General features: G+C 62.1%; 1 protein-coding gene and 1 long non-coding RNA gene across 2 annotated transcripts in view; one reads left to right on the forward strand and one right to left on the reverse strand.

Annotated features, from left to right (window-relative positions):
* The window catches only part of SLC7A5 (solute carrier family 7 member 5), a 30,999-nt gene extending 16,603 nt beyond the window's left edge, over window positions 1-14,396 (reverse strand). The window contains exons 1-2 of the mRNA XM_045076412.1: window positions 13,799-14,396; window positions 825-950 (exon numbers count right to left, since the gene is read on the reverse strand). Coding sequence (XP_044932347.1) covers window positions 825-950; window positions 13,799-14,342 — 670 coding nt within the window. The 5' untranslated portion in view covers window positions 14,343-14,396. The remainder of the gene's footprint in view (window positions 1-824; window positions 951-13,798) is intronic.
* Window positions 1,794-4,101, forward strand: LOC123391005. The gene is made up of 2 exons (XR_006605641.1): window positions 1,794-2,244; window positions 2,487-4,101. It is a non-coding gene; the product is annotated as an uncharacterized LOC123391005 (long non-coding RNA).
* Window positions 14,397-25,960: the final 11,564 nt, after the last annotated feature.

Genomic DNA, 25,960 nt, shown 5'->3' on the forward strand with positions numbered 1-25,960 from the left:
GAAGCCTGCGCACGAGAGGCAGCCCTGGGCCGGCCCGCGACCATGGGCGGCACAGACCCGGCCCTAGCCCGGGCTCTCGCACTGACCCCGAGACTCGGTGAAGCAGGCGACCAGCACCCCGCTAAGCCGGAGGCATGGGTGCTGCCTTCCCGCACCCCAGGGCTTGGAGAGTGCTCGGACGTGGAGCAAGGCCACCACAGAGGCTGTGGGGCACCGGCTGGGCCTCCGTGGGTCCTCTGTGTGCACGTGGCTGTGCATCCCCGTGGTGACCCTCTCTGAAGGACCACCTGCGGGAGCGCTGGTCTGGGAGACCAGCTGGAGACCACCCCCACCGGGGAAACTGCGGACTTCCCTCCCCAGCACGGAGAGGACACACTGCCACCAAGCACCAAGGCGTGGGTGACCTAGAGGGTCAGACAGTGGTAGCCCGCAGCGGGAAGGGTCAGCAGGCATGGTGCTGGGGCTGGGGGAGGTCCTCCATCCTCCCTGGCAGACAGCCCCCCCGCATCGAGCGTGCACGTGGGACGTGGCCCCGCGTGAGACTCTGTGACGGTTCCACCCTCCTCGCCCTCCGGGTGCCAGGCGCAGCCCCGAGTTCCCCATCCTAAAGTCGCCCTCGCAGGTGGGTAGGAGTGGGGTTCGGAGGGGCCAGGGTGGGTCTGTTTCTCCCCATCACTCAGGATTTAACTCGCTGTCCAGTCTCCGTAAGGACGTCAGGGCCTGTCGCTGGACAGCGTGACCGGCTCTAGTGAAACCGTGTGTGCCGAGTGCTGAACCTTCTGGGCAGGGGCACTCGGGGCCGGCGACCCCGGGCTTGCACTCACCCTTCCCGATCTGGATGAAGCCGAGCAGAATGATCAAGGCCAGCGCCAGGAGCTTGGCCGCGGCGAAGGCGTCCTGGACCCGGGTGGCGGCCTTCACGCTGTAGCAGTTCACGGCCGTGAGCAGCACTGTGGACAGAGCGCAGCAGTGAGTGACACGGGACAGGGCCTCAGGGACACCGGCTCCCCCAGGGAGGGGGGCCCAGCACCTCCGGCAGTTCCCAGCTTCCAGGCCTGGTTCTGCTCTGGGTTCTCTGGGCTCAAGGCCAGAGGCTGAGCACAGAGCTTCTCGACCCCCCAAACAGCTACAATCCCACTCACCCTTGGGTTATCGCAAAGATTTTATTTATTTATTTGAGAGAGAGAGAAAGAGGGAGGGAGAGAGCGAGCAGCAGCAGGGGAGCGGCAGCAGGAGAGGGCTCCGCACGGCCTGACGCGGGACTCCATCCTGCGACCCTGGGATCACGACTTGAGCCCAGGGCAGACGCTTTACCGACTGAGCCCCCCAGGAACCCCTGTGCCCCAGAGCACTTTTAATGAATGAATCAACCCCTGCCAGCCTCTGCCCACAGCCCCGCCCCGCCCCACCCCTGCTGCACCCGTGGCACACCTGGGGCCCCCTTCGGAGCACAGGTTACAGACACAAACGCACCTTCCTACAGGCTCCTCCCACCATTTCAGCCCAACTCAGGTGCCCACACAGTCCACCTCGCTTACCCAAGGTGGGAAACCCTTTCTGCAGACAAAACCTTCCGGAATCCCACAGAGGAAACAGGTAAGTGAGGTACAGTTAGCATAAACCCAGATGACAAGCCATGTGCTGGGACTGTGGGGGGCCATTCCGACCCATGAAATGGGGGCTGAAGGCAAGGCCAGGCCCAAGAGGGTGGACCCAGCTGGGGGTTTTACCCGCATGTGCTGAGAACCGGAAATCACACCCAGCAGTGGGCTGCCCGACCGGGACGGGAGAGGTGGTGGGACTGGGGTCGGGGGGCACAGGTGGGCAGCTAAGCCCGGCTCTACCGACACGCTCAGATGTGCACAAGCAGGCCCTGCCTGGCTCCTGGGAGACCCCAGGCCCTGACCCGAAGCGGAGGCATCCGTGAGGTGAAACGGCGGGTGTGCGGGAGGCGCAGGAAGGGTGCACGGAGCTCGGGAGCTGGCGTTGTGGCCGCTCCACCGCGGGAGGACGCCCGGGGTGCGCGGGGTGGAGGGGGAGCTCACCAGGCTGCGTCCTCCCTCCAGAAACCGCTCGAGGTGACCTGCCGGGGAGCTTTCAACACCAGAATCCCGCAAGGGCGTGGAGCGGGGCCCTTCTTTCCTGGAGGCTGGTCCTCTGACTTTAACCCACAGGGCCTGGACCTTGGAAGGGCCCCTCCACGAGCCCCCCACACCCACAGCTTCTCCAAGGGCTGCAGTTAAGGTAAGATACGCCAGAAAGGTCTGCACATCTTTTCTCTTTCCGACACAGAACCCGCCCGGGACTGGTGGACCCCGGGGGGCTTCTTCCCCAACTACAGTGAATCAGTGAAATTTCAGTTCGAGCAGTTAAGGCCCAAAGAAATAAATCCGCCCTAATGACTGGGTAAGACCCAACAGCTCCAGTAGAAGAAAAACAGGAACTGTCCCAGGGTGCTTCACCCTGCCACCTGCTTTTCGTTCCAGGAAATTAACTGACGCCTTAATAGCGCCCCTCCCCCCAGCCACATTCCTCACTGCCCGGGGCTCCGGCTGATGCAACGGACGCAAGACGCCGCTTCTCACTGACGTTCAGTCGAGTCCGGCCCCGGCCGCGGCCCTTCCAGAGCTGACACACTCAGAAGTGTCCTGAGCTGGGCAGAGCAGCAAAGAGAAGTGGTGTTCGGGCCCGGCGTGGACCCTGGAGGGCCCTGGGTTCCAGGGCTGTGGTCTGCACCCGCCCCTCCCAGGCCCTATAGTAAAAGGAGCTGCCGCAGGGAGGTGGGGCTCCAGACTCAGTGTCCACACCACAGGGGTGAATGAGGAGCTGAGCCTGGCTAGGAAAGGCTCAAGTGTGCATGGGGCAGACAGCCCGGGGGGCCTTCATGAGTGGCCCCAGGAGTCTTCGGTCCAGGCCCTCAGAACCAGCAGGGAGATGGCGGTCCTGTATCAGCCATGTCAGCATGGCCATTCTCCACACAGAAGAGGAAACAGAGGCTCAGAGTGGCCCCCTGCCCCCAACATGGTAGGGGCAGACCCAGGACTGAGACCCACGTCTCTGCGGTCCATCTGGCAGCCCCACGGTCATGACAGTGGAGGGCAGGGGGAGCAGCAGCGGGACTCCCGTGTCCTCAGCTTCCAGGAGAGCGCTCAGCCCTGTGCTCATGGATTCATCTGGCCACATGGCTGGGGTCCGGGATGGAAGGGCCGGGGAGGGCAAGCCCAGGCTGGGGCCGTTCCTTCCTGCCACCAGATCCCCGGAGCCTCGGCAAAGCGAGAGAGTGGGGCCGGGGCTTTCTGAGACAGCGTCACATTTCCTTACGGGGTGAGGGTGCCAGTATTGGCGCAGAGGCCCCTGGCCCCCCTCGCCAGGCACAGGTGGCAGAGCCCTCTGCACAGATGGAAATGCACTTCCGGCAGGAGGCGGCTGAGGGCCCCATTGCATCACTCTGCCATTCCCGCCCCAGGGAGGCGGGGGTGGGGGGGGCAGCAGCACTGGGAGGCGGTGCTCCGGGAAGGCTGGACACCCTGCCCCATGCGGCTCGCGGCAGGCGGGTCTCCTGGCAGCGGCACGTGGGCGCAGCTCTGGACGGCCCTGCACACCGCCCTGCTCTTCTGGGGTCTGCCCACCCCTCTCCCCATTTCACAGGGACAATTCCGGCTCCAGGACGTATAAAGCAGGCTTGCCCGAAGCTCCCGGCTCACGGTCAGTCCTGCCGCGGTGCCCACTACTGCTGTGCTGGTCTCGGCGGTCACCGCGGCAGGACAGAGGCCCCGGGTCGCTCCCCCTGCACGCCACTGCCCTCCATCAGGAATGCGCGGTGCACGTCCTGCCCGTGCCCACACCTGACCTTTCCCTAGCCGGCGCGGCAGGCGCGGAGAGCCTCTCTTCACACACACACACAGCTCTAGGTCACATTGAAAGCACCAGGTCACCGACAGGCAAGGCAAGGCAGGCTGCAGGCGGGAGGCGAAGGGACCTGCTCACAGAACAACGCTACCTCGCAACATCCACTTCTAGAGAAAGAAAAACTGAGTATTTGATGAAACTTTAAAGTTCCCTGACTTTCGCCGACAAATAAAGGAATGTTTTAGTATTCTCCACGGCGTTCCTCTCTTAAAAAGTTTCAAAACGAGATACAATCTTAAGTAAACATGTGCATTCCTCAGGGACCCAGGCCCCTGGCTGTGCATCTCTGCTGCCCCGCCTGAGGACTCGACACCCGCAGAAGTGGGGGGGGGCTGCTGCCCGGTGTCTGGTGGGGACGCTGGGACCCTGGGTGTAAGGGGAGGACGTGCCAAGGGTCAGCGGTGTGGCCACTGTCCTCACGGACGCGCAGCCCTCCAGGGCCTGTGTCCCACAAGTGGGCAGCGGGAAGGCGGCCACAGGGCCCGCCCCAGCAGGCCGGCCGACGGGGGCAGAGGTGCCGTTGGGAAGGCTCCCCACACGGGCACCTCCAGATAAGCGGGGCTGTGCTCGCGCATGCTCTCAGTGGAGCCTGGGGAGATAAGGCAGCTCTGGGCAGCTGAGGACGGCCGGGAGCAGGCTGGGCCTGGCGGCCCCGCTGCAAACTGCACTAAGCCCTTGTCTTTCACGTGTGTGTCTGTCCCGTCCTCGTCCTGCTGCGACACAGGCCACCTCGCTGGCCAGCAGGAGCAGCAGCTCCACCTCAGCCAAGGAGCCAGGGTCTCGGGGGGGGCTCCTCCTGCACCTCAACGGTGGGTAGTGTTGCCCAGGGAGGAAGGACGACCCCACAGCCGCGCGGGACACCTGGTCACAGGGAGACGCTGGTGCGAGCTCCAGGCTTGCAGAGAAGGCGACGTCTGTTGAGATTCCTGCCTGCAGACCCGGGGGTGCACATCCCCAGAGGGCCACTCGGGCCCTGGGCTCTGGAACCCCCAACCTGTTCTTCCCAGGGTCCCCTCAGGGAGCACTCCGGATGTCCGACCTGGACTCGGGGGTCGGGTCGGGGGTCCCTGACCCCGAGTGTGGGGTGTCCTGCCACTGGTGGTGCTGCATGTGACCTGGGACACCCTGCATGCTCCCTGCTTCCCCGTCCCTGGTGGAGCCTCCAAGCTGCGGACATCACAAAGGCACGGGGTGGGGGTCACAGAAGGTGCCCTGAGCGGGGGCGGGGACGCACATACTCTCCACCAGAGCGCAGGTCGCCTGCCTCCTCTTGGCCTCTGCCTCTGGGAAGACCGTTACCTGGCCAGGACTCAGAGGCTCCCTTCCGCAGCCCGGCCCCACCTCCCACCTGACCTCTCACCTCTGGACGCCGCCCCAGGGACCCCGATCACCCGCCAGAGCCCTGACTCCTGGACAGCAGCCTCGTGTTAAATGTACTCATGGGGCTGTTTCATCCAAGAGGGTCGGCTGACATGCAGGGGCCTGTTTTCATTTAAAAACACCAAAACCAAACAAAAATTTTCAAGATAAAAATAAAAGAAGTAAAAAGAAAAAAGATACACCAAAACGAGACACAAAAAAGCCACACCAACTGAGGGTAAAACACTGAGCGCTGCAGTGGGCCCAGTGCCCCAGGCTGTGCTTCCTCGGGACCGTGTGGACCCCGGCACCAGAGTCAGAGGACCATGGTTAACGAGGGTGGTGCGTGAGCACCCGCGCTGCACTGTGGGGTTCGCTGCCCTCTGAGCACCTGCAGGCAGGCCTAACCCTCCCCCTCCACTGGCTTGATGTCAAGCACACCAGGGGAAGGTCAAGAGAAAGCCAGAGAGAACCATATCCCATATCCCAACCCCCCACCCCCCTCACCCCTACCCCCCCAGCAGGGGCCCAGCGCTTCACGGGGGCTCAGGAGGGTGGGGGTCGTTACCAGCACCTGGCCCCTGCCCCTCACAGGTGCACATGTCCTCTGGGCGAGCCCCCCCCCAGGGGCCACCTGGGGGCCGTGATCACCTCCTCTTTCGGGTGCTGCCTTGACTCTGTCCCTGTCCCCAGGGCAGACAGCATCTCCCCCTCCCCGGACACCTGACGCCCTTGGCCCGAGGGCCTCCTGGGATAGTGGGGGGCGGGCACCCCAGAGCTTCCAATTGGCCGGTCTGAGAGTCCGCATGCCTAACTCTGCCCTGGGATGCCAGAGCTGCGGGCCCAGAGATCCCCACAAAGATCCCCCTTGAAGAACCGGAGGGCGATTTTGAGAAAAGGAATGTGCATGACCCCAAACCACCTGACAGGCCTACCTCAGCTCTGGAACGTGCTAGAACACGGAGCCAGCTGAGGTCGAGAGCCCTGCTCCAGACCCACCCAAGGGCAGGGAGCTGTTCCCAGAGGGCCCGAGGCTCCCTCCGCCAAGAGGCCGCTGGCTGCGGGGGGAGAGGGGGACGCGGCCCCTCCACAGAGGCGGGGACACTGGCTCTCAAGCCGCCCCCCACATCAAGTCGACTCCCGGCTTCTCCACAGAAAGAAACTGCTGACACGCCAGCGTCCCGTTTTCAAATTCCCCAAGCCCCGCCCTGGACCGTGCGTCTCCACATTTCTTCCCATTTTTAATCTGACCAAGGAGTTCACCAGGCCCTGGGGCGCGGGTGCCAGCGCGCATCAGGAATGGGGCTGGCGATGCTGGCGAGCTCACGCCAAAACACACCCGCGAGGGGCAGGCTTAGTCAGCTCGGAAAGCTGCCAACCCCCCGAGACCTGGGGTGAGCAGGGACCCCCGACAGACAGCGGCGTCTCACTTTGTTGGCTTTTCTGAGGCACAATTCTTGGAGGACAGGGAGGTCCCCGGGGGCCCCTGCCACAAGAACAGCCAGGACAGCCAGGAGGGTAGCCCCCCCCCCCCCGGCTCTGAAGCGAGGCCGAGTGCTGACATGCTTCGGGGGAGGGTGGGAAGAACTGGCGAACTCACTGTCCAGCCCCCACCAGCCGGTCGCTGCCGACCCTGAAGATCAGCTCAGGACAGACCAGGCTGTTGTGCGGGAAACTCAGTGCTCTGGGGTCCCCCTGGGGGCCTGGAAAGCCCCAGCCATCCACCCTGCACCTCTCGTCATTCTACTGCAGAGGAAATCGGAGGGAAACACGCGGTGGTCACAGCCTGAGAGGGCAGGGAAGCATCTAGCCTCATCAGATGGTTGGGTGAATGGAGCGCGGAGAGGTTATCGGACTCACTGGAAGTCACTCGGCCCAGTGCGGAGCGCGGAGCGCGGAGAGGAGGCTCGGGTCTCCCCAGTCCCCCTCCTGTGTTCTGGAGCCCTGGCCAGGACTCGATCCTGCTCCCCAGCCACGCAGCGCTCTGACCTTATAGCTCTGGGGAGCCTGGGCACCAATCCTCCCAACCGGGTGATTCGGCTGCCTACCGAGGGGGGGCAAATCCCTCAGGGACCCACCCGCCACGTGCACACACGTGATGCCTGTGTACCAAGCGCCCTCCGAAGGGTAGGGGCCGGGTGGGTCGGGGGACGCCGGCCCGGGGCCGAAGCAGGTTGTCCCTCCAACGTCTGCCGCTCTCTGGATGGAAGGTTCCTCGTGCAGGCTGCGCTGGCATTGCAGGGACCGTGCCCAGGAGAGGGGCAGCCAAGAGCGTCCTGGGTGGGTGCCCCCACGGCATGTCCCCCATTACAAGACAGGGCCTGACCGGAGCTAGACAACGTGTTCAAACACGTCTCCCTCCTCCCAGGTAAGGCGGCCGCAGGACAGGGCCCGGTGTGTACCCCCCCAGGCCTGACATCCCAGCATGGGCTGTTCAGGCAGGCCACACGCTGCTGAACCACAGCGAGGCTTCCCAAGCCCTCTCCCTTGGTGTTCTGGAAACAGCTCCCTGCCAGGGGCCCCCTTCCCTGACGACCAGGCCAGACACAGGTCCTCAAACTCCCTGTCTTGGCAGTGATGACCTCACCCATCCACCGGGACGAAAGCCTCCTTAGCCAGACTGCGGCTGGGCCTGCCTTCCTCCCCACACCCCTGACCCTGGTCCCCCACAGGGCGAGCCAGCAGGTGGCCTCCGGGGGTTGAGGGGGGACACCTGCTCTGCCCGGGCCCCATCCAGCCGTCCTCCCCCCACACCCATCCCAGGTCCTTGGGTCCTTTCCCTTAGCTCCAGGGGGTCTAAGATAACCGCAGGAGACACCCCCTATACCAGGGCTGTGACACGAGGGTGCCCAGATTAGGGGCAGCTCCAGCCAAGCCCCGTCTCTACCCACGGCTACACCTCAGAGGGCCACGGCTCCTGGGCCCCCAGTCCCCCCCACCAGGCACAAGCGCCCTGTCCAGTCCCGTTCGACGTCGGACCGTTCCTCTGTCCCTCATCCCTGCAGGGGGGAGATCACCCCCTCCGACGCGCGCCCGCGCCCCACTGCTCTGCTCTGAGACAGGTTCCGAGAAGCTAAGCACCCAGCCCCAGGTCACACAGCCCAAGGGACTCACTGTAGTGTGGGGACAGGGACAGGGCCTAGAGCCCCACCCAGGCCTTCTGCCGCAGCCCAGGTAACTCAGGCAGGAGATGAGCGTGTCTGTGCCCCGCGCCGAACCCGGGGCCAGCCCTGGCCGCTCACACGGACACGGACAAAGCATGAGGCTGGCCACAAGATCACGGTGGACTTCAGGCCCGTTTCCCTGCAGTGGCCTCAGAGCTGGACTGGCCACGTTGTGAGCTCACAGACAAGCACGGACAATCCGCCGGGTCTCAGTATGGACAGATGCCACCCGGCAGCCAAGGTCAGAGGGACTCAGAGCAGGATCACGTTGCAGGCACTGAGCTCCAAGGGCCCAGAAGGGAGGGTGGGGCCCGGGCCTCACGCCGTGGGAGGGGTGGGCGTGGCCCCCAAAATTCTCCCGCAGGGAGGGAAGGAGGGAGGTCCGCCCTCTAGGCGTCCGGAGGGAAAGGCACCTCCCACACTGTGAGCCTCCCTAGGCTCACGGGTGCTTGGAGGCCGGCTGGGCGGGAACGGGACAAAGCCCAGTGTTGGGGACAGGTGTGCCCTGGGCAGCACCCAGCCAGCAATGCAGAGAGGGCCCAGGGAGGTGGCGCCCCCCAGCAGCCCCTGGTCCCAGTACCTGCTGTGGGTCACAGAAGGCTAATGGGAACTGGCGATCCAGGTGGGCACAGGAAGGGGCGCGTGCGGGGGGGGGGGGCGCGTGCAGCTGTGGGCCTCCCCTGCCCTAGAAGCTCCTGTGCAAGAGAAAGATCTGGATGGAAACGAGAAGGAAAGATAAAAGGCTCCCTGGCCAGCTGTGCACAGCGGCGGGGGGTCGGGGAGGTGGGGTGGGGTCAGGCACCCCGGTCAGGGTACAAGCACACCCCAGAGACTCCATGGGACAAACCTCAGGTCCCCCCCCGTCTCCTTACCCTGGCTGACCGGATGCCTGAACCTGGCGACCAACACCACCCCAGGGCCCTGGCATCCGCCGCTCCCGCCCAAGACGTGGCCATGTGTCCCCACACACCATGACAAAAGGCGGTTCAGCACGCACAGTGGGCTCCCAGCCCACCGCTGCCTCAGTTTCCCTGGCCATACGAGAAGGATGGCAACCCTCGATTCAAAGGCTGGGGCAGGAACATGTGACGGGAGGTAGCCAGGAGACGCCAGATCCATTTCTGCCACCCTTGGGGGGGCAGGGCTGTGAGAACCCCGTGATTATGCACACTTACGAGTTAATACGCCTGGAACCCATTTCTGGGCAGAGTCTACGCATTCCATCGGATTATCGAAGGGGTCCGTGACCCAGAGAGAGAAGGTTAGAAATGCCCACCCAGCATCTCGCGCTCCCTCGAAGTCACGCGCTCTTGTGAAGGACCCCACGGGGCTGAGCTTCAGTCCCGTGACCCAGCGTGACTTGCTCCAGTGGCTCGGGCACGTTTGTGTCTGGCTGGGAAAGTGAGATTTCTGTGCTGATGACTGGGCCGTCGCCTGCACTTAGCTCACGGCTTGTGACTCTGGGGTCGCGAACAACGTGCAAACTCACTGACTGTGCCGAGATGGGCCCAGCCCTGGTGGAGGGCAGGCGTTCAGATGCCCGAGACTAGGCCGTATAGTGGCAGACACACTGTGTGGGTACCCCGCAGCCCCTGGAGTGGGCACCGCCTGGACCTGATGGAGGACAGCCGGTCAACCAGGAGACTGGGGGGTAGGGCCTGAGCTCCTTCCCACTCTGATCATCACCCCAACTGACTGACCCTCACGTCGGCCGGCCCCAACCCACGGCCAGCCAAACCCATCCCTGATCCATGCCCCTCACCATCGGGACCTCCAATCTCCTGTCCCCAAGGCAGGAAGGGACTCCTTGGGGGCAGGCACGTTACAGCTCAGACCCCAGCCAGAGAGAGAGGCCTTGGCATTGACCCACCGCTCGTCCTGCCTCCTCTCCGTTCTCTGGCCTCCCGCTCTTTGCTAGACTGGAAAACAACAAGTTCGAGGGCAGCTCAAGACAAGAAAGGGGAGCAGCAGACAGGGCGGTGCTGGGAACAAAGGCAGCCCCGTGTGCCACGCTTGATCCGCAGGCTGTGGCCGAGAGTTCCCACTTCACCCCGCAGAGCTGTGACCCATCCCCATGTCACGGATGGGGAAACTCTGCTGAGGCCCCAGCAGATTTCCTGAAGCCGACCACGTCTGTTCCCACGCAGAGCTCAGGCTCTCCCTGACACCAGCTGGAAACCATCTTGGCTCACAGGTCCCCGGGGGAACACTCACCCCTGCCCCACATGGATCTGCCCAATCCAGGGGCATGGTGGGGTAGGAGACCCTTGGCAAACCCCGTCTGTCTCCCACAAGAAGCCAGATGGAGGTGCCTTCCAGACCCTAGCCTGAAAGGGACCCAGAGCCACCAGCAGACCATGAGCTCTACAAGCACCTGGCGGGTCCAATTCATGGCTGTCCCAGTGGGCCCAGTCGCGCCCACACCCAATGGTGGGGGAGAGGGCAGAGGAGGGTAGGCGCCCAGCAGTGTGCAGCCACTGGTCTGACACCTGCGTCTGGAGTAGGAGTGACCTCGACACAGCAGCTGAGGCTGGCGAGAATCTAAACTCCAGTCTGAGCCGCTTCTGCCTGAAAGTAAAAGCCCTCATCTCTCTGGTCCAAGCAAATGCTACTAAGTTTTTGTTTAGGGAGAAGGTAAGCCTGGCCTCATGCCAGATCCCACACAGCCATCAAGACTGACAGAGTTGGGACACCTGGGTGGCTCAGTTGGTTGGACGACTGCCTTCGGCTCAGGTCATGATCCCGGAGTCCCGGGATCGAGTCCCACGTCGGGCTCTCAGCTCCACGGGGAGTCTGCTTCTCTCTCTGACCTTCTCCTCGCTCATGCTCTCTCTCCCCGTCTCTCTCTCAAATAAATAAATAAAATCTTTAAAAAAAAAAAAAGACTGACAGAGTAGGGGCGCCTGGGGGGCTCAGTGCTTAAGCCTCTGCCTTCGGCTCAGGTCATGATCTCAGGGTCCTGGGATCGAGCCCCGCCCGCATCGGGCTCTCTGCTTGGCGGGGAGCCGGCTTCCTCCTCTCTCTCTGCCTCTCTGCCTGTGATCACTCTGTGTCAAATAAATAAACAAAATCTTAAAAAAAAAAAAAAAAAAAAAAGGAAAGACTGACAGAGTGAGTCTCTCTCACCGCTCCTTGCACTGGGCAACACCAGAGCCCACAAGAGGAGGGCCCTGTGGGGGTCGTGGCGGGAAGACCTACAAGGAAGGGCTTTATGCCCGTGCATGCTACCAGCGGGACCGCACCGAGCCCAGAAGCCAACCTGTTTCACAGCAGCACTTCTTAGGAAGCCAAAACTGTGGTGGGTTGTGTCCAGGGCACTGAAAAGACCAACCAGCAAACCTGAGAACTTTGCTCGAGTGCCTGCAACACAGCACCAAAGGGGCAGGCCACCGGGCCCTCCCTGGGCGCACCACGGAACCTGGGCCCGCACTGCTGTGGGCGCGGTGGGGGGGGGGGTTGAGGCGGAGGGCGGAGCAGAGTGCCCCTCCTCTCCTCAGGGAGAACTTCCAGAACCCAGCGTTGTGGGATACTTGGAGGACACTCAGAAACTCTCTGTGGCTTTTCGCTGCCTCCTCAGAGGCCCCTACAAGGGCCTCCCTGGGCACCCATAACCTTTCTCCCTGCTCAACTTTGAGCCGCCCGTGCCAGGCAGCTCCAAGTTCTGCGAGGCTTGGACCAGCCTCTCTTTCCAGATGGTGAGGCTCTAGACGGGCACTCATCCTGGCAGACAGGGAGCCCCTTTCTGTGACTGAAAGTCCTCTCTCCGCCAGAGAGAGCCACCCACACCTACACACACCAGACACACTCCCAAGGCAGTTCAGGGAAGAAGAGCCCCAAAGACTGATGAGGACATGGAAAACCTCAGCCGCACTCAAAGCCCCCAGGGGCAGGGGCGCCGTCCAGGACTCCTGGCCAGGCCCAGCAGTGCCACAGTGACATGGTGGGGGGCGGCGCTGAACTCACCGCAGTCCCTCTGCCGTCTACTTAAACCTGAAAGTTTAAGCAGGGACTTTCTTTTAAAGACAGAGAGGACAGGCCCTTAGAGACATTATCGGTTTCACCACAGACTGGGCCCACAAGCGCTAGATCATATTGGAATGTGATTATTATAATCGTATCAGAAAAAGTCATCCTGCCTTTAGAGGGCCGTTCCCTTTCCAGACCAGTGTGTCATCCCATAAACCCTCATCTCAAAGCCCCACCAGAAACCACAGGTCTTCCTGTCCTAGAGCAGATGGACCTCTTAGACTGGCACAGATGTTCTTGTGTTTTTTTAAAGCCGAGATCCACATCCTGAGACGGCCCCCCAAAAGGCAAATAACGTTCTTTCCCCCGCATGGCTGCTCTGTTCAGGGTCTCTCTCCGGAAAGCGCGCGATATCAGGCAGCCAAGGGGAAGTGCACTGGGTTTTGCCTTCTGGACTCAGCACTTCGTGAAGTGGGCCTGCCCCGCAGGACAGTGGCTCCGGCCGGACACTCGGCCCACACACTGCAGAATCCCCATGGCACCAGCAGCCACTGCCCATCAGAAGCTACTCCTAGGAGTAGGTCCCGTGGCCGCGGTCTTGTGGCCAGGACCCCAACCCTGAACGTAGCCTGCGGGCTCTGGACTCTGGGCACTTCAGAACGTCCAGGAAACCCTCGCTTCGGTGGCAGCTCTGAAAGCAGGCAGCTTCCATCCGGCACGGCTCCACAGAAGCCCGCCAAGGGGAGGCAGGCATAAAAGGCGCCAACAGCCAAGAAAGAGAAGAAAACCACACGACGTTTGGTACAAATGATTTTTTCCTGAAATCCCGCAAGACAAGGGTTTTTGCAGAGCACTCCTGGCCCCCGGGGACCGCATCCTCCGACACACCCAGACCAAGCCCCAGGCGAGGACCACGAGCAGGGCTGTCGTTGAGCACGACCGCGCACCCCCAGGCCCACCCTGCACCCCCCTCCCACACGAAGTGGACGCGCAGGCCGGACCCGCGATGGCTCCTTTGAGACCGCTGCGTCCACGAGCGTCGGCTTGGGCCGCGCCAGCCGCTGCCGACTCGGGACCGGCCGGTTCCGGAGCAGGAATGAATGAGCGTCTCGCTGGAACCGCAGCGTCCGCCGGGCGGTCGGCCCCGGGGAGCGCGGACCGGCCCCGCGCGGACGCTCGCACGAGGCAGGGGGAGGGCGTCGCGAGGGGACGAGGGGAGGAAGCGGAACGCGGCCCCCACCCTCACCCCCGCCCCCGCCGCGGCCGGGCCAGGGGCCCCGCGGACTCACCGCCCCACCCCGCGAGGACGCGTCCACCGACGGGCGCGACCCACGTGGCTGCGCGGCCCCGCCGCCCCCGCCCCGCCGTCCCCGCCGCCCCCGCCCCGCCGCCGTACTCACGCACGCAGAGGCAGGCCACGAGCTTGGCGGCCTCCTCGGGCACCGGGCAGGTGGGGAAGAGCGGCTTGAGCAGGTAGGTGGCGAAGACGAGCGCCACGATGTACTGCGAGGACGGCCGGATGATGAGCAGCTCGATCCAGAGCTTGAGGAAGGCGGGCAGCGAGCCGTACACCTCGAGCATGTAGGCGTAGTCGCCGCCCGACTTGCTGATGGTGGTGCCCAGCTCGGCGTAGCACAGCGCGCCCACGATGGAGAAGACCCCGCACACGGCCCACACCACCAGCGCCAGCCCCGGCGAGCCCGCCTCCTTGAGCACGCCGGTGGGCGTCACGAAGATGCCCGAGCCGATGATGGTGCCCACGATGATGGCCACGCCGTTGAAGAGCGTGATGCTCCGCTGCAGGGTCACGCCCTCCGCGCCCTCCGCGCCCTCCGCGCGCCGCGTCGCCAGCATCCGCTCCCGCGCCTGCCGCTCCTCCTCCTCGGCCGCCGCGGCCGCCGCGGCCGCCGCGGACGCGCGCCGCTTCGGGCCGGCGCCTGCCATGCCGCCGAGCCTCCGGCCGGGCCGACCACGAGGCGCGCGAGGACCCGCTCCCAGCGCGGCTGCCGGCCGCTGCGTCAGGGCGCAGGCCCGCCGGCGCTTTTATAGGCCGGCTCAGGCCCCGCCCCCGCCCCGCCCCCCGCAGGCGCGCGCCGCTTCCAGGCCGCAAGCCCCGCCCCCGCGGCGCCGGCGCGCGCACCTGCTCGTGCGGCGGCCGGGCCCCGCCACCCGGGCTGGGAGCCGGGGCGCCCGCGGCTCGGACGGGGCGCGGCCGTGCGGGGACGCTCAGGCCCGGAGGGAGGGGCGCGCGGGGCCGAGGTGCTGTCCCCGCCCCTCTCGCCTCCACCCCGACCCGGTCTGCTCCTGCTGCGGACCGGGGCAGTAGTACGAGGACGTTCGGGACCGGCCCTCCGGGGGAAGCTGGGGGTCCAGGGGGCCGCTGGGGTACTGCGTCACGGGCCGAGGTCCTTTCTGGGCCAATCGCCGTGTTCCCTGCCAGAGAGCAGCGTTCGGGGCACAGCTCTGGAGGTAGGGAGCTAGAGATCTGTGTAAGCTCCCGGAGACTGACCGACGGGGGCCCTGCCCCCGAGTCCAGCAGGCTGGAGGGTGCAGGCACTTTGATCTTTAGTTTACCAAGATGAAAATGGGTGCAAGGGCTCCCAGTCACCCTGGGCCTGGAAGCCGGAAAGGATCCAGGGCTCTCGCTCAGGACGCTGACACGTGCACAGGGAAAGAGCAGAGTCCCGCCCTGGGGGACAAGGCGCATCACTCTGGGCCTTCCACACCGGGCCCCCCAGCGGGCCCCCAGCCGCAGCTGAATGTCAGCAGTGTTGGAACCAAATGAAATCCTGGCAGCCAAAAGGTCACCGCACAACTGCTGACGGGCAAGATGTTGTCTGACGTGGCCTACGGGAAACAGAAAACAATCTCGCCGTCCTTGTCCTTCAGCCGTCCTTCCAGGGCGGGAGGGTCCCGCTGCCCACGGCCCAGCAGACTTCCCCAGCCCATGGGAGCCCCCGGGCGCTGAGCGGAGGCCCCTCGTGCACACTGTGACCAGAGCCGTCTTGTAGCTGAGAAACAGGCTGGGCCGGGTTCTGTAACTCATCTGACAGGTGAGTGGGCTGGGGCTGTCCTGCTGAGGACCCCGAGCCCCTCTGCCACCCTTCTTCCTGTGGGTTATTCACCTCTAGACAGACGTTCACCCTCTGTCCCAGGCCCCCATGGTGGCAAAGGCGACCGTCTTGGGATGGGTGACAGTTTCTCAAGGAAGGCAAACACGTGGCAGTGCTGGAAGGCAAGGCCTCAAGCATCTCACCTGTGTTCACACGGCAGACACCTGCAAGGGTGTGTCCTTGGGGTCAGCACTGCCCTGAACTCCGGGCACCTGACCTGGAGGGTGTCCTCCAACAAGAGCCGATCGATAACCGCACGTGGCGCTGTAAAGCGGCAGCGGTGATAAGCGGACCGGCGCTGCCGGGACCTGGAATGTTGGTGCGGAGGAAACAGACCAGTCTAGTGCAGCTTTCCCGGCGTGCGAATTAATGGGGGAGACACAGGGGGCTTGGGTGCGGGGCTCCGGAAAGGATGCAGGAGACCTTCATGAGCTGCGTGCCAGCACCCCGGGACCCCAGGGGCCCACTGCTAAGATTGGTTTCCGTATGATAATGTCCGCGATGTGTCTCAGAGCTCCCCGTGGCTTCTTGAAGGGTCTGAAAACCTCTGACCCCTGAAATCAGACTCTAAAATCTTAGCCAAGAGTGCCATCTACCGGCAGTGTCCTTAAGGACCCGTTTCTCCCACACGTTACCCAACAGCCGTCTGTTCAGGGCCAACCCGCGCTAGTTGCTCATTTATTAAAAGCTGTGCCCTTTCTTCTGCCGAGCGCTGGAGGGGAGGATCTCTCGAACATATTTCTACAGAGGAAAGCTCTCGGGAGTTTGCACCAGTAGCTTCAAGCCTTGTGCGCTCTCCCCGGTCATCCCGCTTCTGGGAATTTCTCTTCGGAAGGAAGGACGGAGCTGTGTTTTGGCTCCGTGGCCGTTTGTTATGGCTTTGGAACCTGATGGCCAGCATTGGAAAGAAACCAAACAGCGGGCAGACCTGCTTTGGTAAATGCGGCCGTGCCCGCCGGTGGCGCACTGTGGAACCCTCGGACATCAGGGTGTGAAAGAATCTTCCCCTGGCATAATCCAGCCTTGATGTGTGGAAGATGAGGATGGGATGTAACATTCCAAAGCCGCATGGGGCGGAGTCCTGGCGTGCTCTGGCTGAGCTGGGTCTCCCCTTCTGTTTTGCCGAGAGTGGGGAGACCTGCCGTTTTGGAGGAAGAGCTGTTGCTCTTTCTCAGGTAGGGAGTGTAACCGGGCCTCGAGGCCAGTGCCTCTTCTGGGGAGGAACATTTCCCAGGGCCTCTTGGAACAGGGAGGACTGGCTTCCAAGAAGCGGAACAGCCCTGGAGGGAAGCGGACACCGAGCTTCTGGGACAGCAGAGCCACACCTGTTGTGAGTCTTGGAAATTATGACTCCCTTTTAGGCAGCAGCCTCTCTCTCTCTCCTGTTTGGGATCCCAGAGGCCCTGGGGCCAATCTGGGGAGAAGAGAGCCTATCGCAAGCCCCCACCCCGCCCCAGCTGCTGGGAGATGGGCCAGACATTGGGCTAATGTCATAGCCACTAGGCATCTGTGCCTTCTTTCCGAGCGCCGCCCTGTCATCTCCAGAGTGGCCCTGAGGTTCAGGTTCCTGGTGGCAAGTTGCAGGGTGCAGGAAATGGGAAGTGGGGAGGGGCAGGGGCAGGGGCAAAAAGAGCCAGAAGACTCAAACTGGGAGGTGTTGGTGCTGGTGATGGCATGGTCGGCGGGGACCTGAGTTCACAAGACCAGTAACTATGTGAGATGATGGGTAGACTCGCTGTGGGGTCGCCTGCAGCATATTCAAATGTCAAATCATCAGGGGGGCACCTATATCCATAAACTTGGGGCGACACGAAAGGGAGATTTCATGGCAGCAGCGTCATCCTTGGGCTTCCACGCGGGCCCCTGAACTCACTGCTGAGTCCCCCATCCACGGAGCCACCACCTCAAGGAATGGGGCAAATCCGGCCACTCTTTGGGCCTGGGTTTCCCGGGCTCTAAGTGGGGATCATGGTTCCCACTACAGACGAGCACAGTGTCGTCACAGAAGAACTTCATCAGTAGTGATCACCAGCAGGGGTGATCGTGTCTATAAATGGCAAATCTGAGGGCTTAAACCCCGATTTGGCGGCAGCAGCTATCTCCCGGTATGCGCGCGAGCACGCATGTCACCTACATTTTCTCCTATTTCCCTGTTGTTCCTAAACTTTCCACGGCGAGCGTACACTTCTTCCAGGTTCTCAATCTCTCTCTCTCTTTTTGAAAGATTTCTTTATTGTTTGTTTGACAGAGATCACAGTAGGCAGAGGCAGGCAGCAGAGAGAGGGGGAAGCAGGCTCCCTGCTGAGCAGATCCCAGAACCCCGAGGTCTTGACCTGAGCCGAAGGCAGAGGCTTTAACACACACCTGAGCCAAAGGTGCCCCCGTTCTCAATCTCTTCAAAGTCCTCCCATCACGGAGGGTTGAAAGGAAACTCTCCAGGGCGCACACAGGAGCGACGTCTGAGTTCTGGCTCCTTTCCCACACGGAGCCTGGCTTGGGACTCCTCCCTGGGGAAGCTAGGAGTCCAGGGGAGGTCGCCCTCCTGCTCCCCTAGCTTTGCCTCCGACTGTCCTTTGCCAACACACTCTGATTTTTTGGTGTTGGGGAAGAGAAGCGTGGCCCCTTCGCCCAGGGAGAGTTGGATGGTCTCACGACGCTTCGATCACCAGACGTGCGTGCTGTGTCTTTCACAGATATTCCCAGCATAGTCGTCAGCCAGCATCTTTCTCCCAAAGCAAGCCACCTCCTGTCCCCAAAGGTAAAGAAAACTTGCAGACCACACACGTAGGGTGATTTTCTGCCTCCCGGACAGACCCCCGGCTCCAAGAGACAGGAGGTTTATTTGTCTCCAGGGTTTAAAAGGCTTCCTGACTACTCCGGGGTACTCCTGGGTGCCCCCGCTTCGAGCTGCCCCAGACAACACTTGGTTCAATGCTCGTAGCCCGGCCAGTGGCCTGGCTTGGAAAGGAACCTCCAGCAGGTGTGTCCCAGCTTCTGCATGGGTAAAACAAGGGCACTAGTAGGGTTTGTGGGGGGCAGAACTGACACAAGCCACACGCAGCAGGTCACGGAAAGCCAGGACGCAGCACGGCAGCCACCCGCCCCCACGGGGTAACCTGCATTAGGGCAGAGCACTGGAGGGGTAGGGGAGGACGTGACGCTCTGTTGGCTTGGCCCTGTGACTTTGCCGGCTGCTCCGCCAAGGCCCTGGGCCTTTACAGGCCCATGAGATCCTCATTCTCCTTTAGAACTCCTTCTTTTTCCCGGGGAAGAGCTGACCCGAAAATCCCTCGCTGATGTGGAAGCGTGCCCGCCCCCCGGTCATCTGGCTGCCCCTGCCTGCCTCTTCTCGGTTTTATGAGAAATCTGTGTCCTTTTCATAAAGAAAGCATGCTTTCTTCTAGAAATGTGTGTGTGTGTTTTTACAAAGATTTTATTTATTTATTTGACAGAGATCAGAAGTAGGCAGAGAGGCAGGCAGAGAGGGAGGGGGAAGCAGGCTCCCCGCAGAGCAGAGAGCCCGATGAGGGGCTCGATCCCAGGACCCTGGCATCACGATTGAGCCGAAGGCAGCGGCTTTAACCCTCTGGGCTCCGCAGCGCTGCGAGGACAAACTCTGGGTGTGGAGAGCCTGTCTGTCATTCTCTGTCGCAGCCCTAAGCCGACCCTGAGATATTATAGAAAGGGGACCCCTTCTGGCCCTGGCCCGTCGTGCCTGCCTGTCAGCGGGGCAGGAAGAGCCAGCCTAACCTGCCCGCCGGACGCTCCCGGGGTCCCCATCTGGCTGAGCACCCGCGGGTCCCTGTGCGCCCGGCTCCGAGGGGGGCCTGGCCTTCCCTGTGGGCACGTCTGAGCCGATGGGGCCACACAGGCTCCAGCAGATGGGAGAGCATGTCCGGCAGAATCGTCTTCTGGCGGAAGGAGGGACAGACGGACCGAGGCCCTGCTGCACCGGGCAGCGCCCACGTCGGGGACCTGCACACACAGATGTGAGCTTCCAGGGTCTCCCCCCTCGTCAGACAAGCCACCTCCAGGCCATCTCACACCCAGAATTTGCCGTGCTCGTGGAGTGCAGCAGGGAAGGAGGTAGCTCCCAGCGGCCAGCCTGCCTCCGGCAGCCAGCCGAGGCCCACGAGAAGGAAGTGGCAGGGAGACCGTCCTGTTCCCATTGCTACTCCCGTCCCGAGTGGACACAGACAGTGGCCAGAAGGTCCTGACTGCTGCTCCCCACACCCGGGAAGCTAGGAGGACCCAGGCAGCCTCACGATGACTCTGCCTTCTGGGTCCCACCACCATCCCAGCTCCCCGAGACCCCTGGGGCAGCGCCTGCCCGCTGGGGTCTGACTCCAGACGTTTCTACCCTCTCCACGCAGGAGCGTGGCCCACACGTGCATCTGTGTCACTGCACTCAGCCCTTTTGAGGTTCTAGAAGAGAGTGGGGTGTGGAAAAAGGAAAAGGCCAATCGGAAGTGTAGCTCACACACCTCGAGTCCATGCGGGAACTGTCGGAGCTGCAAGCAGGAGAGGGTGCCTCCACCTTCTCCCTGACCTCGGCCCTGACCTCTGCCCTGACCTCTGCCCTGACCTCCAAGCCGGCGGAGCCAACCCCATCCTCTGAGCCACGCGTCAGCGCCCTGACCTTCTCCGGGACCCCCCACGTTCTTTGGCTCCTACAGCCAGGGGGGCAGAAACCACATGCAGATGTCTCCAGCGTCCAATGCTTTCAGCCAGTGCTGCCGGCCTGCTTTGCCACTGGGCCTGCGTCTGGAACAGGAGTGACACGGAGCCCTGGTCACCTCTAGCATTATTCCACACTTGCTTATCACATGCCCTGTCTCTGCACCCTCTTCCCACGGACGCACGCCCTGCCCGGGGCTGGGCCCCGTGGGCTTTGCTGTCCTGTTCATGGACGTATGCCCACTGTCTTGCACGCTAACTGGTATGCACCGGCGGGAGGTGTTTGAGAAATGGTTGTGGAACGTTGATTGCAGGGAAGCTGTGTGTTTCGTTATGGAATCGCGGATATGGATGTAGAGCCGGAGCTCTGCGCATGCTGTTTGATGTCCGTACCTTTGATTTGTGTTTATGTGTTCAGGGACCTGGAACACCTGTAGGGCGACCCCCTCTGAATTTCCAGAATTTAGTAAAAGGATCAGAAGATTTCACTTTAAAATAGTTTCCCTATTTCAATGCTACTATGAAAAAAAAAATCCCAAACTGACACAGGAAATTCTGATAGAGTATAATCTTGGCATTGAAAAAATACACAGCCTTAATCTTCAATGCAACAGTTGGTGAACGTATCTTAAGTATGGCGGAAACAGGAGAGCTTTTTTCCTGTTGACATCCATGCTAACGCTTCCATGGACTTGGGGCCAGGCATCTCCCTGCTTGGGGGCAGACGTGAGAGCAGAGCCTGCGTGTTGGTAGATGCACGGGCGAGCCGACTCTCACTCGGAACGTGCTCTCACCTTGGCCTGGGTTGTCGGCAGAACTCATCCTGCAGCCTCCAGCCTGGCACTAAGCAGGGCCCGGCCTGAGGTGCGCACCTCGCGAGTAGCTCTCTTAACTCTGTGGAGTCTGGAGAGACCCATGCTCTCGGCAGTCCCGGTTCTCAGAGCCGCTCACTCGGGGACCTCCGCTCTTCCTCTGTGTTTTGGGCATAGTGGCCGCTGGTCAGAGGCCACACACACCAAGCCAGGTACAGGACTCAGAGCAGAAAGGTAGATTTGGGGACGTGAGACTTCAGTTCCACACTTCAGAAATCTCCAGGAGGATATTGTTCCCCACCCTACACAATGCTTTCTATGGTGAGGGCCGAACACCGAGGCTACTTCATGCTTTCTGTGCTGCTCTGTCGTGCTCCAAGCTGGTTATGCTGTTCCATGTCTGCCTCATGCTGTTCCATGTCTGCTCCAAGTCTGTTCCGTGCTGCTCCTAGCTGCTCCACGGCACTCTGTACTGGTTCTGCTGTTCCATGCTGCTCTGTGTCTGTTGCATGCTGTTCCACATCTTCCCCATACTGTTCCATGCTGCTTCACGCTCTCCTTCTCTTGCCGTCACACACATCCGTAGGACACGCAGTAGCACAGAGGAGAGGGACAGTTCTCCGGGGAGGAGCCCAGGAAAGAATCACTGCAGAGGAGGCACTTGGGCCAAGCCTTGCACGATGGAAGTTTATGAGCAGAGCCAGGAGGGGAAGGGCATTCTCAGGAGAGGGAACAGCACGACCCAAGGCCTTGAGGCAAGAGCACGGACAGCTGACTTGGAGACGGCAGGCAGCACCTGCGCATCACGGATCGGCGCTCCTCACTCAGCTTCCCCAGATGAGCATTTTCTCTGGGCTGCAAGTCAGCAGGTAGATGAGGACCCCGCCGTCGCAGGGAAACAAGCTGCGGACCAGGGACAGGATGAGTGCGCCACCCAAGCGCAGGCTGGAGGGCTGCGGAGAGGGGGAAGAGGACTCCCTCAGACAGCTGTGGGGCGGCAGTGCCAGCACAGAGGACTCCACGCTCGGAGGTCGACCCAGCAGGGAGCTTGGGGTACAGATGTGTTAGGAGAGTGAATAAGGCGAGAGCCGGGCGTGCTGGAGAGAAGGGGTGGCATCGAGAAGCTGCCGGCGCGATTCCGGCCGGAGGTGCTGCAGCCACGCACCACGGAGCATGGCGAGTGGAACTAGAACCCGTGACGGCTAGACCTGCCACCAACAGGATCCACGGCTGTTTGGAAAGTGGGGAGCGAGGGGCAGGAGCTCGGAGGGGCTCCCAAGGCTGGCCTTGGCCCTGGGGGCGGAGGTGCCGTTCCCTGAGTTGGAGCCGGTGGGCACCTCTCGGCAGGAGGCCACGCGCCCAGGACGGGAACCCCCGGACGGGGGCCGGCGAAGGCTCGGGGGGCCTCGTATCCCAGGAGTTTCTCCGGAGACAGGGAGGAGCAGAGGGCGGTGGGTAGGAGAGCCGGACGTCCAGGCCGGGGGGGATGCGGGGCGGAAGGGTCCAGACTCCGGGCTGGTGCAGACTTGGGGGGAGGGGTGCAGGCAGGAGGTGGGCGGGGCCGTCCGAGCTAGAGCTCACAGTGGCTTCTGTCCGCAGGGGCAGCGTGGGGCTCCCAGCGGGGGGCGAGCCTCTCAGCAGGAGCGAGCCTCTGGGTCTCGGGTCTGCGGTCTCGGGTCAGGACGGGGAGGGGAGGGAGCGAGGGCTGGCAGTTCGCCAGGAACCAGCACTTCTTACCCGTGGGTATTTTACAAAATGAGAAAATAACATAAAAGCACAGGGAGGGGCCTTTGAGCTTTCAAGTCTGGGCCAGAGTTTCCACAATACGGACCTCGGCCACAATGTGCCGCCCTGAGAGCCCGTCCCGCAAACTGCGGACCTTGACCTCTGCGTCTGGCCGCCACTTGGAACAGGGAGTGGGAGCGTCTGTGTTTGTTTTTTGTACCGTTGCTTTGAGGGCTGAGAGCCACGTCTTTCCTCTGGGGGTGTTTGTGGTTTCAGGGCAACGCATCCAGGCTCCGCGTGGGTCCCGGGAGAGTCTCAGCGTCCCAGGGTTCACGCCGGCTTTTAAAAATAACTGACAAAAGAGAACACCTACCAGGAGACAAAGGCGTCCGTCTGCACACTCGGAGCAAGGCTTCCGTCAGCGAGAGAACCGAGGATGAAGGTTCTCTCCTACCTGCGGCTGGGTTTCTGGTGGGGACACGACGCTACTGCGGGGCGGGTGGGACCGAGCCCGGGCTCTGCAGCCCCCTCTTCCTCCTCTGCACACCTGGGCCTTTCTCTGCCCCGAAGTCCCCATGGAGAGGGACAGCGCAGAGACCGCGTTCTCCAGTCACCCACATGCCTGCGTGATCTGCAAGCGGGGTTCTCGGAACGTGCGGGAGGTCGGAGCAGGTGCCTTTTTGGGCTGGAAGCGTCTGTTAAGGCGCAACTGGAGGGTTATCACAACGTGAGGTTTTTCCTAAACAGAACAGCTCTGGGCTTGAGCTTCTGGATGGGGGACGGCCCTTTTCCTTGTCTTTAAGTGACCCCAGAAAAGGCAAGAGCCAAGTGCAGCCTGGGCCTCTGTGGGCCGCCTCCCATCAGAGAGCAGCACTCCCTCCGCCCCTGCCTCTTCCTCAGAAGTCACCATCTCTCAATCGCGCCTCAGCTTCCCCATTAAAACCTGGAGGCCTGGGGCGCCTGGGTGGCTCAGTGGTTTGGGTCGCTGCCTTTGGCTCCGGTCATGATCTCAGGGTCCTGGGATCAAGCCCCGCATCGGGCTCTCTGCTCAGCGGGGAGCCTGCTTCCTCCTCTCTCTCTGCCTGCCTCTCTGCCTACTTGTGATCTCTGTCTGTCAAATAAATAAATAAAATCTTTAAAAAAAAACAAAAAAACAAACAAAAAAAGACCTAGAGGCCGTTTCCCAGAAGTTCCACGGAGCTGGTGACAAGAGCTAAGAGCTAAACCGGGGTCTTGTCCCCCGCCACCGCAGCCGGGCACTTGGGGAGCTTTCTCAAACACCGTTCCGCAGAGCAAGGGAGCCGCAGACTTTGGGGGCGAGGGCTGGGCCCATGCGGTTGGACACGCAGTTGGGGGTGAGAGTTGCTGACCAGGAAAGCAGCCCAGGGTCTGGGCGGGAAGGGCCCCCCAAGCTGTGACAGTTGCTGGTAGTGGCTCTGCTGGTCAGTAAACTCCTCTATAATTATGGGTGAGGTGACGGGGGACATCCGCTTAGAAGTGGAACAGAAACACGTCCGTTTCGGTGGGTTCCTTCTTCGATACCTATTTTGGCGGCTTCAGGCCAATGCTCTCCCACCCAGCATCACCCCCAAACTCAGCCCTTGTGAGAGTCAGAACAAGTTTATTTTCTGCCATTTCTGTTGCAATCAAATGACGTGACCAGTACACAGAGCCACCTCCCCTTGGAGGCACTGGTCACCTGCTGGCAGGGACCTTGTGATGCCCCCAGAGGCTGGAGTTGACAGCCCAGGTGGCCGCAGGTCCTGTCTGCGGGGCCTCAGAAGCCTCAGCTCTCAAGTGGGCAGCCAAGTAATATACCTCAGGTCCTGTTAGAAAGCTGCGCTGCCCAAGACAGCGGCCACCGGCTGGTCACGGGTGGCACTGAACTCAAGTCACAATTCTGTTCCTCAGTTGCACTTAACACATTTTAAGTGCTCAATAGCCCTCTGTGTCCAAGTGCTGCCGCAAAGGACAATGCAATTCTGGAACATCCCACCGTCCCAGAAAGGGCTGGGGCCAGTGTAGTCTGGGACACTCTCAACATCCCTCCCTCCACCCCTGTGTTTCCCGCGCACCTTTCCCAATCTGTCCCCTCTCTACCTCCCGAGGACACCAGGCTCAGTGTGGTTTTGTGCACACAGCGTGGAGGGCTGAGTAATGGCCCAGGGTGTCCTTGTCTGAATCCCCAGGGCCTGTGGACATGTGACCTCACGTGACAGAGGGACTGTGACCATGGGATTAAGGATCTGGAGGTGAGGGGCCTGGACAGTGACGGTGGGCCCAGGGGAACCACAAGGCCCTCATGGGAGGGAGGTGCAGGGTCCAAGTCAGGGGGACGGTGTGGTGATGGAGGCAGAGGCTGGTGGCAGTGACGTGCTTGGAAGGTGGTCTTAGGAGGGGCCATGAGCCAAGGGACAGGGGTGCCTCCAGCCGTTGGGGAAGCCGGGAAAGCGCCAGGAGCCTCCAGTGGGAACCAGCCTGCCCACACCTTGACTGTTGTTCCTGGAGACCCGAACCTTCCTGTGCCCTCCAGACGGTAAGGCAACAAACACACTTGGTTGGAAGCCGCTGAGTTTGGGGCAACCTGTGTGGCCACTGCAGGACGCTTTCCCCGCGCGGAAGCCCGCCCTTACTCTAGGTTCCGGCTCGTGACGTTTCCCCAGAAGGCAGGGATATTTTTGGCCCGAACCAGGTTTTACACGATCCTCCCCGGCCGCCCTGCAGCGACGGGAGCCGCCCTCCCCCGCCCCGCACGACACTAACAGCCAGGCCCCCACCCATCAGCAGCACAGCCACGCTGCCGCTGCCGGGCCGGAGCTGTGTCCGCGGGCTCGGTGGGCGCCCCGGACGGCCCATGGTGCAGCCTCTGGACCAGACCTTGTAACTGGATGGGTCCCGCAAGGGTGAGCTTTCCCAGCGAGCCCAGCCGGGGGTCCCGTCTCTGCAGTGGGGGCCAGAGCCTCCCATCGCCCAAGGCCGGACTGCACACTGCGGACATCCCACAGCGGCTGCGCCCCGTGGACACAGCACGGGGAGCTCTGAGATAGGAGAGAAATGAAAATCTCTGCGACCCAAGCCCCGCCCACATCACACCTTCTCTCTGATCCAAAGTCCTATTTGTGGACTGTACGGGCTCTGTTTTTTGTCTCCCCAAAATGAAGTGGACTTTTTTCTTTTCTTTTCTGTCTCTCTCTCTCTCTCTCTCTCTCTTTTTTTTTTTTTTTTTTTTTTGCTG

Source organism: Mustela putorius, unplaced genomic scaffold (genome assembly GCF_011764305.1).
Source record: "Mustela putorius furo isolate JIRA1106 unplaced genomic scaffold, ASM1176430v1.1 tig00000174_pilon_pilon_pilon, whole genome shotgun sequence".
In the NCBI taxonomy this organism is placed as follows: domain Eukaryota; kingdom Metazoa; phylum Chordata; class Mammalia; order Carnivora; family Mustelidae; genus Mustela; species Mustela putorius.